The sequence below is a fragment of the Bos taurus genome, chromosome 12 (genome assembly GCF_002263795.3).
Source record: "Bos taurus isolate L1 Dominette 01449 registration number 42190680 breed Hereford chromosome 12, ARS-UCD2.0, whole genome shotgun sequence".
NCBI lineage: Eukaryota > Metazoa > Chordata > Mammalia > Artiodactyla > Bovidae > Bos > Bos taurus.
In genome coordinates, this window is record NC_037339.1 from 50,869,714 (window position 1) to 50,885,945 (window position 16,232).

General features: G+C 39.0%; 1 protein-coding gene across 21 annotated transcripts in view; it reads left to right on the forward strand.

Annotated features, from left to right (window-relative positions):
• The window catches only part of LMO7 (LIM domain 7), a 220,116-nt gene that overhangs the window by 192,601 nt on the left and 11,283 nt on the right, over nt 1-16,232 (forward strand). For 6 of the 21 annotated variants that reach the window (XM_005213851.5, XM_059892261.1, XM_005213869.5 and 3 more), the window contains 10 exons: nt 2,226-2,340; nt 3,420-3,581; nt 4,362-4,549; nt 5,548-5,608; nt 7,215-7,271; nt 7,423-7,464; nt 9,152-9,177; nt 10,086-10,190; nt 14,567-14,659; nt 15,174-15,493. In XM_005213851.5, coding sequence (XP_005213908.1) covers nt 2,226-2,340; nt 3,420-3,581; nt 4,362-4,549; nt 5,548-5,608; nt 7,215-7,271; nt 7,423-7,464; nt 9,152-9,177; nt 10,086-10,190; nt 14,567-14,659; nt 15,174-15,493 — 1,169 coding nt within the window. The remainder of the gene's footprint in view (nt 1-2,225; nt 2,341-3,419; nt 3,582-4,361; nt 4,550-5,547; nt 5,609-7,214; nt 7,272-7,422; nt 7,465-9,151; nt 9,178-10,085; nt 10,191-14,566; nt 14,660-15,173; nt 15,494-16,232) is intronic. The other 15 variants (XM_005213864.5, XM_025000139.2, XM_059892260.1 and 12 more) reach the window with 8 other exon arrangements.

Below are 16,232 nucleotides of genomic sequence, written 5' to 3' on the forward strand. Positions count from 1 at the left end.
CAGAGTTTTATTATATTCCAGAGACTGGTATCCATCAGGCTGATCATTAATGAGTATTCTCACTACCTACATCTTCGTTCCCATATTTCAACTGCTTTATATGATGTCTGATGAAAAAAAAAAGTTTCTATATTATTAGCTATACTGTTTTTTTTTTTCTTAAAAATTCTGTACCCACTCTTGAAGAGTCAGTAATTATTTCTTGAGACCTAGGACTATGCCTCGGAGAAGGCAATGGCACCCCACTCCAGTATCTTTGCCTGGAAAATCCCATGGACGGAGGAGCCTGGAAGGCTGCAGTCCACAGAGTCGCTGAGGGTCAGACACGACTGAAGTGACTTAGCAGCAGCAGCAGGACTATGCCTAATTCATCTTTATTTCCTAAGTGTTTTAATCAGAATAGATGCATAATAGCTGAACAAATGAGTAAGTGTATATTGTTATAGCACTTACTTCTCATGTCCATATAATACAGTAAATTCTTGAGCCTTTATTCAGTGCCTCTCTTGTCTTCCTTCTAATTCATATGTAATATCACAGTTTTTCTTAGAATATAGTCACTTGACTTTTAAACTTATTTTAAAGGTACAAAAATTTGTGAATTGCCCACATGTCCTAGGTCTGGGTTTAACTGCCAAATTAAAATTGAGAAGTTATAAGTTTTTCCTGGAAAATAAAGCGATTTTAAGAGGAATTTTTCTTTTTAAACAATTAAGTCTAAGTTCTTGATAATTGTGAATCAAAGAACTGGAAACACTAATCTGGGAAACAAACGCTCAAATTTATGTCTGGTCTTTACCCCAAACAAAAAATATAAATTATGGAAGTTAATTAAAATTTTCACATACATAGTATACTGTAAAACTGAAAACATTTCTTTTGGAAAATGGCTTAAAGTCCGTGAAACTGAGAATTTGTTGCTGTGGACTGTAGTGGAGATGAGAATAAAGGTCTACCAGCTGTCCAAGAGGCTCTTGTGAGTGTGAGCTGCTGTTACTTCAAGGAGGTTGTGGCCTGGAGCTCATGGTGTCTCAGGGGGCCCTCTTGGCATCTTCCTAGTGGTTCCTCAGGGTTGACCTAGTTCTGCATTTTGCAGCATAAGTGGCTTTTACCACTACATCTTCATGAAGCAGTAGGAGAAGCAAAAATGTCTTGGCAGACTTAGAGATGCTATTAGGGAATGGTACTACTCCTAGAAAAGTGATTCTGGTCGCTGGATTTGTGTCTACAAACCCCTCAAAATTATTCAGCTAAATATGTTAAATGCTGGAGGTATTTTTTAAAGTATGGTGGAATTTTAAAAATAAGTGATTTAAATCTTTTTTGAGTTTTCAAAATGGCATTTTGTTGTCATATATTTGAGATAGAATGGGTAAATTTTGAAAGAACAGCATGTTAATTTGATACATTTATATATTGTAATGTGATTGCCATCGTAGTGATAATTAACATCTCTCACATTACATAATTATCTTTTCTCTTTATGGTTGGAAACTCTAGTCTCTTAGCAAGTTTGATTATAATAAGATATTATTTATAGTCACAATACTGTGTATTAGATTTCTAGGGCTCATTTTACTGTTCATTACAAGTTTGTACCCTTAAACACCATCTGTTCTTTCCTCTCACCCCCATCCCCTTGCAACCACCACTTTACTCCCTGTTTTATGAGCTTGGCTTTGAGATTCGACATATAAGTGATATTACATGTACTTGTCTTTCTTCGTCTGACTTACCTCACTTTAGCATAATGTCCAGATGGCAGGATATCCTTTTCCTCATGGCTGAATAATATTCCATTGTGTGTATATATATGTGTGTGTGTGTGTGTGTGTGTGTAGTGTATATATATGTATATGTATATATATGCCATATCTTCTCAGTCAAACCCATTCCTGGGTAACAACAAATGGTCTATAACTGAGGCTTAAGCATATGATGAGCAAAAGCCTAAGCTTTATCAGTATAAATCAACTGATTTATAGTATTCATCCAAAGAACAATAGCCACAGATATGAAGATGTCCCTTATCTTAGCAGAAAATAAACTGAGAAATATATAAATGAAAGTTGTACCAAACCCAAGGGGGAGAAGAATGGTGTTGCTGGTTTATCATGAGATAATTCCAGCGTGCCCTGCACGCAGCCTCCCTCCTTTGGCAGATAGACTTTCCTCCATGTGGGTGCCAGGGACACTTGATCCCACCGTTTCATGTTTGTTTTCAGGATCAGTTCAGTGATATGAGAATCAGCATAAACCAGACGCCTGGGAGCCGTCTTGACTTTGGGTTTACAGTAAAATGGGCTTTTTCCAGGATCTTCGTAGCATCAGTTGAAGCAGGTAAATCATAGATTTTGCTCTACTCTAGTTTTTTCTCATTTGTTGTCTTTTGCTGTTCAACGTCCCCCTCCCACCCTCTCCCCCTGCCCAGAAATTTGCTTATTTGAAAGAGGAGGAGAAAACACATGTGAAAAATGCAGCAGTAAAGTGAAGAGATATGTCTTCTTCCTGGAGACTAATGGGGTTATGAATTACATATTGTTTGATCTTGCCTAGTTAATTTTAGTTTTGAAGAGTCATAATTTTGTGAGTGTTACAGAATTCATTTATCAAAATTTTAGACTTAATATTTGGAAATACTAGCAAACTACTAAACTGAAGATCCAGAAAGAACTGTCCTTGTGTTTGTGGTGGATACATAGGTATTATATATCATCAGTATTTTCTGAGCATCTAATGGATCTGTTGCCCGTGGACCCTGGAGGATGCTTCAGGACTTTTACAAAAAGGATTGCCCCTCCTCCACCCAGGATTATTCCAAATTAGGTCTAGGAACTCTTAGCAAAATATTACAAGACCTGAAATTAAAATTAAAGCTATTATATATATGAGGAGTTCCTCATTTACATGTTTTAGCTATATAAAAATGCATACTCACTCTGGTTATTTCTTTGAGATTTCAAGGCTGATTTAATTAGATAATGATAGATAGTAATTTTAAGCCATTTTAAGTGACCTTTTTTTTTTTTTCCTCTCCATTCCAGAGTGCATCTGGCTTTGGAAGCTCAGCTGAAGTACAATATATACTTTATGTTTTTAATTTAAACATAATTAAAATTTTTCTTCTTAGGTTAATAAAGCAATTTTATTGAACAGATGACTTTATCATCTCTCCTTTAAATGCTAAGAAAGATACATACCATAGAATAAAAAAATGCCTTTGGTTGCCTTGTAATTTTGTAGCTACTCAAATATTTGATAACTTTAAGAAATTTTGTGTCACTTCTGCAACTGAAAAGATATGAGAAATGCTTAGATGAGGTTAAGAAGTCATTATTTTCCTTAATTTAAATGAGCAGTGACTAGTAGAACAGGTTTTTATTTTTCATTGGTGGTTTCATTTATTTTGCTTTATTTAGGTAGCCCAGCCGAATTTTCTCAGCTACAGGTAGATGATGAAATTATTGCTATCAACAACACCAGGTTTTCATATAAGGACACAAAAGAGTGGGAGGAAACCATGGCTAAGGCCCAGGAAACTGGGAGCCTAGTTATGGATATCAGGCGCTATGGAAAGTCTGGTGAGTTGGTTATCCCACTATGTTTGGCTTTCTAAACTGGGAGCTGGTCTTTGGCAAGTGGTTATAACAGCTTGCTTCAATAACATTTTTTTTCTCTCTCCATTTCACTTTTTTGTTTTTTGGCTGAAAGATGTTTGTGGTTATGTTGAAACGTCTTGAATGATATTTCTTTGGATGTTCTGTCTGAAAACTTTTCACTAGCAAATTTACTGAATTCTACATGATTTATTGACTAATTGATGTGCTGAACTGGCTTTGAATGCAGATAGCAACTGAAGGCTCTTGTACTTGTGTCTGCATTTGGGAGTATATGCTGATGTTGAATATTAAGAATTACACTGTGGTTTCACTTCCTCTACAGAATCCTGACTGTAACTGGTATAAGAAAGAACATAGTAGGTCTGTATCCCAGTTGTTGACTCTCAAGGAACTTTCTGTGTATATTTCATCATTGTGTTTCTTAATTGTCGAGGTTAGATGAGGAAGGGCATTAAGCTTTCCCAGACCTACCAACTTAGGATATCAAAATATAATATCCAGTCCTGGTTTACAGAAAGATTCAGCAAATTTGCCAGTCTTTTCATTATTAACATGCTCTAACCCTCTAGTTTTGGAAGGCTATCTGGTAGTAAAAGGCCTCAACCTCTTCATTTCTTTCACATACTGTCTGATTTATTTGTCGTGTGTGTGTGTATGTTTTACGTGTACATTTCAGTAACCTTGTTCTCTCCACTTCTACATTTATGTGTACTCATTTCTTGATCTTCATGTGACAATCAGATTGGGGCAAAGACCAGGCTTCCCTGCCATTTACACGGCATAAAACCCTCAATCTCACCAGTATGGCTACCAAAATTATAGGTTCACCTGAAACAAAGTGGATTGATGCCACTTCCGGAATTTACAGCTCAGACAAAGCTTCAAATCTGTCAGTAACAACCGATTTCTCAGAAAGCCTTCAGAGTTCTGTAAGTATTTTGAGAAGTGTTCGTATTGGGTAGAGCAAAGCAACTATAGGAAATGTGTTGGAGGTGGGGGAGGAGTTTACTTTCTTTGAACAATTTTGATGCTATTTTAAAAACATAGATAATAAGGTAATTTATAGTAATGAGAGTAAAATATATCTTTGAAAATCATAAGGCATTACTCATGAATAATAATAAGTAATAGTGAGTTATATAGTGAAAATAATCTAAAGATCCCACAGTGATCTTTTGTAGGTGTTTCTTACCAACCGTTCATCATTATACCCATCTCTCAGATCGTTGTGAATGTGAAGAAGTTAATTATGTAGAATTATAGGCTATAACTTTTCTATGCTTTCCTTAGTCTTTACTGGTAAAATAAGTGTAGTAATTGTGTGCAATTTAAAAACCTCATGAAGCAGTTTTAGTTCTTGTGTGGGTGAATTTGATGGGTAGAATTACATATGTAGTTAAGAGATGTGCAGTTACCTTAATTGATTAAAATTGATTAATTAGAATGTAAGCATTTTTCTAAGTATCAAAGTAATATTTAAATTTACATTTTCAAATAAATGTGTTTACATTGACTCCCTAGATATAATTGTTGTCATCCCAAGATGCTTCCTTTGGTCTAATAAGGAGATTTTGCAACCTTGTATAAAAAAGGTTTAAATGTTAGAGGGTTCTATATGACTTTGTTGCTTATTTACAAAAATAAAGCAAATGGACAAATGGTTATTTAGCCCATCATGTTTCTTGGAAAATTAATGAGGGGTCGAACTGAAAGCCATTCATGCTTGCAGTTAGTCATTAATTTTCCACAGCTCCTAAAAAAACAATGAAAAAATTACATTTCTATTATATGTAAAAGGCTATAAGGAATATATTAATATCCTGAAAAGCTCATCTTGTTAGCAGATATGTTTACTGATGAGAAACAGATTATTTAAGCCCAGTGTCCAACTGGAGAGAATGTTAACTGCCATTTTTATCCTTTCTAGAATACTGAATCAAAAGAAATCAATGGAATTTGTGATGAAAGCAGTACTTTTGAATCAAAAGGTAAACATTACCATTATAACTTACATTTAAAATATAGGAAAAGTCACTACACTCAAGTCCTGCTATTATAAAAATTAATATCTGTGAGTGAAAGCAAAACTGATCCAGTGCAAGTTGAAACTCAAAGGTTAGCATACAGATCCAATTGCAGCCAGGTGGAAGGGCATTCAGTTCCAATGTTGACTAGTCCAGGAACTGCAAACAAAGCTTTGGCAGCCTCTGCAGGAGCTCTGAGCGCCTATGTGTCTAATCCAAATAAGAAAGACTGGTTTTCTGGAGGCCATCAACCTTCTTGCTATGGTGTGCTGGCAAGGGGAGTCTTAGATAAATATGAAACAATGCTTGAGGTTTCCTTTCCCCCTTAATTGTTGTCAAGGGGTCAAGCTTGGAAGCACCTAGTAATAGGGAAATGCCAGTGGCAATAAAGATTGTTAGGAAAAAATATACCCATTTGTAATGAAAAAGCAGACATACAGCATCTAGGGAAACTTTGTAGTATGGAGTTACCGTTCCTTTCCTTCTCCTGTCCATCTGCAAATAACTGAGCCGCCCCATTCTGTGTGCTGTGGCTTAGGCAGACAAAGTAAATAAGAAAGATCTGGTCCATAGACAGGTCTGTAGGCAGGGAGAAACTCAAAGAAGTCAAAGCTTCTCTTAACATGAAACTAGACTGCCAGGCACAGGGCTGGGTTTTCTCAGGGGTTTGGTGATTTTGAGTCTGCATTCGTCAATTCATAATATCTGATGTCAAAGTCAAACCGAGTTTATAAATTTCCCTTCCTTTATTGATTATTTATCTTTGTATTTAATTTATGATAGCTGGAAGTGACTGCATTTGCTTTTTTCCTTTTTAAAGTTAATGGCTATAAGATCTTGGAAACTAGAGCAAAATAGTTAGTGTCTATTGCTCAGTTGTGTCCGACTCTTTGCCACCCCATGAACTTAGCCCACCAGGCTTCTCTGTCCATAGAATTCTCCTGGCAAGAATATTGGAGTGGGCTTCCATTCCCTTCTCCAGGAGATCTTGACCCAGGGATCGAACCCAGGTCTCCCGCTCTGCAGGCAGATTCTTTACCGTCTGAGACACCAGGGAAGCCTAGTTAAGAAGAATGTTTTAATTGTAGCTTTAAAAAAATTTGTTCTCTGGATATTTTTATTTTCTTGTTCTCCCCATTTTTTTAAGTTCCTTTTTTAAAACTTCTGTGTATTATGAAACTCTTAGTTACAAGCAATTCTCCTTGTACTTGAGAATTTGAATTGATTAGCCTAAGCAAAAAAATTTAATTTCCATTTCCCTAAAGCTGTGTGATCTGGCGTGGAAGATAGTACTTCGGCTTCTATGAAACTATGATGCTAGCTGCTAAAATTTATTAATCAAAATATTAGTTCCTGTTACTAATTTGAATGTAGTTATAGACTACTAAAACTATGTGTGTCTCTGTGCATTGAAATAACCCCTATCTTCTATGGCTATCAGTTTTGTCACTTGAAAAATAATATTGCTACAGGTTGGAAAAATGTATCATTTAGTTTTCCAGTGGTGAGAGATTAAAATGAATGACATGATATTGATATACTTTTTTGTTTTTTTGTATTTTTCAACTAGCCTCTGAACCTATTTCTTTGAAAAACTTAAAAAGGCGATCACAGTTTTTTGAACAAGGTAAACTGCCAAGCTAACAATTCATGTACTTTCATGGAATTGTTCCCACTCTCCACTCTCTCCTGATAGTCTGTGGTGCTCGGCACTGAGCCTCTTCAATTTGGCCATCATTATGACCAAGCAACGTAACCCATTTCCATTCTTTCCCTAGGGTCATCAGGCTTTTCTTACAGTTCATGGGTCTACCTCTGTGGTAATGGGTCTTTGCGTGTCCTTTGTATACCTCTGAAGTTTGTTTTTTGTTTTTTTTTTAATTAAAAAAAAAATTTGAGATGCTGTTTAAACACACACTTCTTGCCACTGGGTGACAGTGAGAAATGAGAAATTTCATGTATGCTTTACTGCTTCCTACAAATTGCATACTATTAGATTACACCAACATGCAATTGGCCAACTCCTAAAAAATCAAATTTTGGGCTATGGAAAATGCTCTGAATAAAAAGCAGAATCATTGAGTGCTGTGAGGATGATGACTTTGGAGTGTTACTAGGACTGCTATGTTGACTTTGAAGTAAATTAAAGTAAATTTCGGACACACCTGTCAGCGAGTGTGCTTTGACATGCCCTGTGTTGGTGTAGTCGGGCAGTGCTGCTTCACAGGGTGCTTTGCATGTGGCTTTTCCTCCCCGTTCACCTTTGTCTCATGCTCTGTCTCATGGATGCAGTTTGAACTCTCTGTTTTGCAATCAAGAACTTAAAAGTAATATCCAACATTTGAGATGCAATGGCGCAGCCAATAGGGAGTGTGCTGTTGGTGTCTAAAATGTCATTGTTTCTTACTTTTAAGATTATCCATAATATTTACAAACTTGCCTTATAACATGATACTTACTGGATCTGTGTATTTTGTGTTAATCTCCTCGTAGGCACTTTTGATGAATTAAGATCTCTTTTCAACCGTAAATAGAACTAGCTTACCAGCTGTGCACGTACAAGGGTCTATTTGTGTCAGTATCCTTGGTGGGTTTGACATTTTTTGTTCAACTCTGATTTTTCCGTGGTAATTTAATTGAAACCATCTGATACTTCTAGTTCAAATTGGCTAAAATGAAGCAATTCCTTTTCTTTCTCCATGGTAATTTTCACTCCCTTTTCCTCAACAGACTATTTTAGGGAAAGAATATTTTCCTAAATCTCAAAGCAGTTTTCTGAAAAATTTCGTTGTGTAAGTGAATAATCTGACAGCTGAGGTTTCAGGAAAAATGAAAAAATACAGTATGAGAATGTATTTTATGAAATTTGCTTACATGTTTATAATCATTGTATTATATTCAGGCAAACACAGTTATGTAGGCCCCCTAAGAATAAAAAGAATGACCTTCTGCCCATAAGTTTACATGTGAAGTCTGAATCTTTGTGTTTCAAATAATAGGCAAGGAAAGGGAAATAGTTCATGAACATGTTTGTTGGTGACTTATTTCAGAAAAGTAGCTCCTTGGCAATAAGCCCTGAAAAATGTGACTTACACCTGTCACAGTGTAATTGAATAGCAACGAGTAAAAAAATTGGGTTCTATAGATGTTGTAATATTTGAAATTCAATTTTTTTCTATTAGGCTATGAGAATATTATTCACCCTATTAATAAAAGGACCCTGAACCCCTTAGAAATATACCTGTATCTTTGCCCTAGCACCTCGAGCTGGGCTGTAACTTGGGCATTCACTGTTGATCTTTTTCACTGGCTTTGAATTCTGAAGATAAGTGACAAGCAGATGGAACTAAAGAGAGAAGCTTACTGTTGTTTGAAAACAACTGATGTCACTTAGTATACTGGCATAGAATCAGCTTAGTGATACAGTTTTCTGAAGGGAATTATTTCATAGAAATGAAGACTTATATTGTTTTTTTATTCTTTCCTTGCCCACATGCTGTAACATAGGAAGCTCCGATTCTGTGGTTCCGGATGTAAGTAGTCTTCGTTTGGTTTTGGAATAAACTAGGAGGCTTGGGTGGGGCTGAACTAGTAGTGCACAGTAGTATCACTTATTGTTACTTTAAGCTGCATGAGAGTTTATCCAGGAATGACCTTTCCAACATGAAGAGACCTTTTTTTAATTGAAGTATGCTGCTGCTGCTGCTAAGTCGATTCAGTCGTATCAGACTTTGTGCGACTCCATAGACGGCAGCCCACCAGGCTCCCCAGTCCCTGGGATTCTCCAGGCAAGAACACTGGAGTGGGTTGCCATTTCCTTCTCCAGTACATGAAAGTAAAAAGTGAAAGTGAAGTCGCTCAGTCATGTCTGACTCTTAGTGACCCCATGGACTGCAGGCCACCAGGCTCCTCTGTCCATGGGATTTTCCAGGCAAGAGTACTGGAGTGGGGTGCCATTGCCTTCTCCGTAATTGAAGTATAGTTGACTTATAATATTGTGTTCATTTCCGGTGTACAGCAAAGTGATTCAGTTATATGTATATATGTTCTTTTTAAAATTTTGTCCATTATAATTTATTACAGGATATTGAATATAGTTCTCTGTGCTATATAATGAGACCTTGTCATTTATCCATTCTATATAAAACACTTTGCATCTTCTAATCCCAAACTCTCAATCCAGTACTCACCCATTCCCCTGCCCCCCTCCCCGTTGGCAGCCAGGAGTCTGTTGTCTATATTTGTGAATCTCTTTCTGTTTCTTAGGTGAGTTCCATTTGTGTTACGAGACCTACTTTGAAATATAAAGCCCATTCTCCTTTGGTACAGCATAGGTCAAGGGTGATCTGAATAATTCATGTATGCAAAAGTACTTCAGTAGATGACTTCATGAAGTAACATATTCTTCTTGGTTTGCCCCTCTCCTCTTATAACCTGGCAGCTTCCAGTCCCAACCATCAGTGCCCCAAGTCGCTGGGCCTGGGATCCAGAGGAGGAACGGAAGCGGCAGGAGAGATGGCAGAAGGAGCAAGACCGACTGCTGCAGGTAGAGCAAAGTCAGCAGAAACTATATTTGCTCTAAGAGCTTCTCCTGCTCAGTGTCAACTGGTATTAAGAAGCAACTTGAAAAATGAAAAGCCAATAACCACATGATTAACAAATGCTTTGATATGTAGCATGTTTTGTATGAAATACTTTTCTGTTTTTGAAAATTTCTAGTGTCATCCTTTTTAAATTATTTATTAGTCCCTGGGTATATTTTTAGCCACCTTCATGGATCACCATGCCCGAAGGGGCTTGCATAACTCAATGAAGCTATGAGCCATGCTGCGTAGGGCCACCCAAGGCAGATGGGTCACAGTGAAGAGTTCTGACAAAATCTGGTCCACTGGAGAAGAAAATAGCAACCCACTGCACTGTTCTTGCCTGGAGAACCTCATGGACAGTGTGAAAAGGCAAAAAGATATGATGGCAGAAGATGAGCCCCCCAGGTTGGAAGGTGTTCAATACGCTACTGGGGAAGAGCTGAGGACAATTACTAATAGCTCTGGAAAGAATGATGTGGCTGGGCCAAAGCAGAAGCAGTGCTCAGTCGTGGATATGTTTGGTGGTGAAAGTAAAGTCCAATGCTGTAAAGAACAATATTGCATAGGAACCTGGAATGTTAGATTCATGGATCAAATTAAGTTGGATGTGGTCAAGTAAGAGATGGTAAGAGTGAACTTCGACATCTTAAGAATCAGCGAACTGAAATGGATGGGAATGGGTGAATTTAATTGAGATGAGCATTATATCTACTACTGTGGGCAAGAATCCCTTAGAAGAAATGGAGTAGCTCTCATAGTCAACAAAAGAGTCTGAAATGCAGTGCTTGGAGGCAACCTCAAAAATGACAGAATGATCATGATTCGTCTCTAAGGCACACCATTCAACATTATAGTATTCCAAGTCTGTGCCCCAACCATTAAGGCCAAAGAAGCTGAAGGTGAACATTTCTATGAAGACCTACAAGACCTTTTACAACTAACACAAAAAACAGATGTCCTTTTCATCATAGGGGATTGTAATGCAAAAGTAGGAAGTCAAGAGATACCTGGAGTAACAGGCAAGTTTGGAGTACAAAATGAAACAGGGCAAAGGATTACAGAGTTTTGTCAAGAGAACACACTGGTCATGCAAACACCCTCTTCCAACAAACCAAGAGATGACTCTACACATGGACATCACCAGTTCTTTAATACTGAAATCAGATTGATTATATTCTTTGCAGCCAAAGATGGAGAAGCTCTATATAGTCAGCAAAAACAAGACCGGGAGCTGAGTGTGGCTCACAGATCATGAGCTCTTTATTGCAAAATTCAGACTTAAGTTGAAGAAAGTAGGGAAAACCACCGGGCCATTCAGGTATGACCTAAATCAAATCTCTTAAGATGATATAGTGGAGGTGACAAATAGATTCAAGGGATTAGATCTGACAGACAGAGTGCCTGAAGAACTATGAACAGAGGTTCATAACATTGTGGAGGAGGCAGTGACCAAAACCATCCCTAAGAAAAAGAAATGTAAGAAGGCAAACAGGTTGTCTGAGGAGACTTCACAAATAGCTGAGAAAAGAAGAGAAGTGAAAGGCAAGGGAGAAAGGGAAAGATACATCCAACTGAATGCAGAGTTCCAGAGAATAGCAGGGAGAGATAAGAAGGCCTTCATTAGTGAACAATGCAGAGAAATAGAGGAAACAATAGAATGGGAAAGACTAGAGATCTTTTCAAGAAAATTGAAGATACCAAGGGAACATTTCATGCAAAGATGGGCACATTAAAGGACAGAAACAGTATGGACCTAACAGAAGCAGAACAGAACTATACAAAAAAGATCTTAATGACCAGATGACCATGATGGTGTGGTTACTCACCTAGAGCCAGACGTTCTAGAGTGTGAAGTTAGGTGGGCCTTAGGAAACATTACTACAAGCAAAGCTAGTGGAGGTGACAGAATTCCAGCTGAGCTATTTCAAATCCTAAAAGATGACGCTGTAAAAGTGCTGCAGTCAGTATGCCAGCAAATTTGGAAAATTCAGCAGCACCACAGGACTGGAAAAGATCAGTTTTCATTCCAATCTCAAATAAGGGCAATGCCAAAGAATGTTCAAACTGCTGTACAGTTGTGCTTATTTGACATTCTAGCAAGGTTATGCTCAAAATCCATCAAGATAGGCTTCAGCAGTATGTGAATCAAGAACTTCCCAATGTACAAGCTCAGTTTCGAAGAGGCAGAGGAACCAGAGATCAAATTGCCAACATTCATTGGATCATGGAGAAAGCAAGGGAGTCCCACAAAAACATCTACTGCTTCATTGACTATATGAAAGCCTTTGACTGCATGGATCACAACTGTGGAAAATTCTTAAAGAGATGGGAATACCAAACCACCATACCTGTCTCCTGAGAAACCTGTATGCAAACCAAGAAGCAACATTTAGAACCATACATGGAACAACAGACTGATTCAAAATTGGGAAAGGAGTACAAAAAGGCTATATATTGTCACCCTTCTTATTTCATTTATAAGTAGACTATATCCTGCGAAATGCTGGGCTGGATAAATCACAAGTTGGAATCAAGATTGCCAGAAGAAATATTAGTAACCTCAGATATGCAGATGATACTACTCTAATGGCAGAAAGTGAAAAGGAACAAAAAAGCCTCTTGATGAAAATGAAAGAGGACAGTGAAAAAGCTGGCTTGAAACTCAGCATTTAAAAAACTAAGATCATGGCATGCAGTTCCATCACTTCATGGCAGATAGAAGGGGAAAAAGTGGAAGCAGTGACTTCCCTCGAAGGGGTCTTCCCTTATAGCTCAGTCAGTAAGGAACCTGCCTGCAATGCAGGAGGCCCAGGTTCAATTTCTGGATCAGTCAGATCCCCTGGAGAAGGAAATGGCAACCCACTCCAGTATTCTTGTCAGAAGACTCGCATGGACAGAAGAGCCTGGTAGGCAGGCTATAGCCCATGGGGTCTCTAGAGTTGGATGGACACAAGTTAGTGACTAAACCACCACCACCACGAGAGACAGATTCTATTTTCTTGGGCTCCAAAATCACTGTGGATGGTGACTGCAGCCATGAAATTAAAAGATGCTTGCTCCTTGGAAGAAAGGCTCTGACAAACCTAGGCAGCATATTACAAAGCAGAGACATCACTTTGCTGACAAAGGTCTGTATGGTCAAAGCTATGGTTTTTCCAGTAGTCATGTGCGAATGTGAGAGTTGGAACATAAAGAAGGCTGAGCACCAAAGAATTGATGCTTTGAATTGTGGTACTGCAGAAGACTCTTGAGAAACTTTTGTATTGCAAGGAGATCAAACCAGACAATCCTAAAGGAAATCAACCCTGAATATCCGTTGGAAGAACTGATGCTGAAGCTGAAGTTCCGATACTTTGGCCATCTGATGCAAAGAACTTACTCATTGGAAAAGACCTTGATGCTGGGAAAGACTGCAGGCAAAAAGTGAAGTGGGTGGCAGAGGATGAGATGGTTAGATAACATTACAAACTTAATGAACATGAACTTCAGCAAACTCTGGGAGATAGTAGAGGACAGAGGAGCCTGGAGACCCCTGTCTGTGGGGTTGCAAAGAGTCAAACATGACTTAGGGATTGAACAACAGCAAATATTTTTAGATAGTGTAGCACCATCATTTTGTGGCTTTTCTTATTCATGAGAGGTCTATAGATTTGTAAGGACCTACCCACATACACTTGAGAAGACTCTTGAGAGTCCCTTGGACTGCAAGGAGATCCAACCAGTCCATTCTGAAGGAGACCAGCCCTGGGATTTCTTTGGAAGGAATGATGCTGAAGCTGAAACTCCAGTACTTTGGCCACCTCATGCGAAGAGTTGACTCATTGGAAAAGACTCTGATGCTGGGAGGGATTGGGGGCAAGAGGAGAAGGGGACGATGGAGGATGAGATGGCTGGATGGCATCACTGACTCGATGGACATGAGTCTGAGTGAACTCCGGGAGTTGGTGATGGACAGGGAGGCCTGGCGTGCTGCAATTCATGGGGTCACAGAGAGCTGGACACGACTGAGCGACTGGACTGAACTGAACCCACATACACTGTACGCTCGGTCTATTGCAGAGTAATTCAGTGCCCCTTCCAGTTAGCTGGGGGATTCCATGAATTACAGCCATGGGAAAAGGTGGTTATGGGTTCGGTTCTCCATGTCTACTCTTCCTATCTGCATTTTAGCTCAATATGAGCTATTTTCTATGTTAGTGATGCAAATCTGATTGGTTAAATCAGTGTCTCTGTCTTTAAATATGGAGGTAGACGGTAGAACCGGCCAAAATCCAAATAAGGGATTGTTTAATATCATTAGCATATTAATTAATTAATATGACATCTCATCTTATAGGAAAAATATCAACGAGAACAGGAAAAACTGAGGGAAGAGTGGCAGAGGGCTAAGCAGGAGGCTGAGAGAGAGAATTCCAAGTACTTGAATGAGGTAGTATTGGATCATGTCATCTTCTTTCTTCCCTACCTTGTTGCTGAAAGTGGCTGTAAAATGGAACTACCCCGTTTCACATGGCTTTGGTCACACTTTCACTTATGTTGCTCTCTCAATGTACCAGGCTGTGGTTTCCACAATTTTGCTTTGATGTTTCAGCCTTTCTTCTAGTTGCTCTGCTATGTCACTAAGCAATCCTATCAGTAGGCTTTAAGTGCATCTTCCTCTTCTGTGTTACAGTTCCACTCCCCACATGTGATTTTGTCTGTGATAAAACTGTTTTTTTTTTTTTTTTTTTATCTTTTTAGAGCATTTTTAATTAGAGCATATTATTGGTCTTGGTTTCTTCCATACATCAATGTGAATGAGCTCTAAAACTATATATATTATTTCAAGTGGAATTCTGGGCCAACTACAATAAGTATCATTTAAAACTGAATATAGACATGTCTTTGTGGAATGATAGAAATGCACAGATTTAGACGGGTTTCTCTTCTCCCTGGTCATGTAGGAACTGATGGTCCTGAACTCAAACAGCATTTCTCTGACGGCCCGGGAGCCTGCCCTGGCCACCAGGGGTGAGGAGTCCAAGTCTCCTGACAAAGAAGGAACCCGGGCAGAGGAAAAGATGAGGCACCAGCAGCAGGAGGAAGATGCGAATGAGGACCAAAGGAAGAAGCTGCAGGAACAACTCACTCTTGAGAGAGAGAGGAAGTTGAAGGAGCAGCAGTATCAGGAAGAGCAGCAACAGAAGCGGCGTGAAGTGGAAGAGCAGAAGCACCAGGCAGAGAAAGAGAGGGAAACTTCCATCAAAATATACCAGTACAGAAGGTCTGTCTCCACGGCCAGAGGGCACGTGTGGTTTTTCAATTGTCTTGGCTTAGTTGAACGGATACAGCCATATCCATTCCCTACTTCAGAGGCACCTACTTGGTCCTCTTGCTCCCCACCGTCCATCCTCTATGCAGGGGAACCCATGCAGAGTGAACCCTTTCCATCGTCAGTCTGAGCTTGTCACCTGACTTCCTGCTCCGAGTTCTCCTGTTGCTCCCTGCCATATTACAACATCATCCAAAGTCCTTACCAAAGCCCAGGTAGCTTGGGTGAGCTGCATCTTGGCTTTCTGGTCTACCCAGCTTCCGACCACTCTTCACCTCACTTGGTCGCTTGCAGTCACACGGGCCTCCTTTTCCCTCCATAAAAATGTCCTATTTATTCTGCCCTGAGACTTTCACATTTTCTAGTCCCTGTATCTGGAGAAGGCTTCCCTTACATGCTTGTGTAGCTCAGTCATTTTCTTTAAGTCTCTACTCCTATGTCACCTTGTCAGACTTTGGAGAATACCTCACCTGACATACAAGCCTCTTCCCTCACCCCGTCTCTCCAGTTATGCACTTGCCTGCTTTACATTATGCATTTATTTACTCATCTGTTGACCTGCCTATCCCACTAAAATGTATTAAGAGGCCAATAAGTGTGTTTTGTTTACCAGCCCAGTCCTGGAATAGTACTGAAACATAGCAGGCAATCAGTGTATGTTTGCAGGATGAATTAATTGCAAATGTCTATT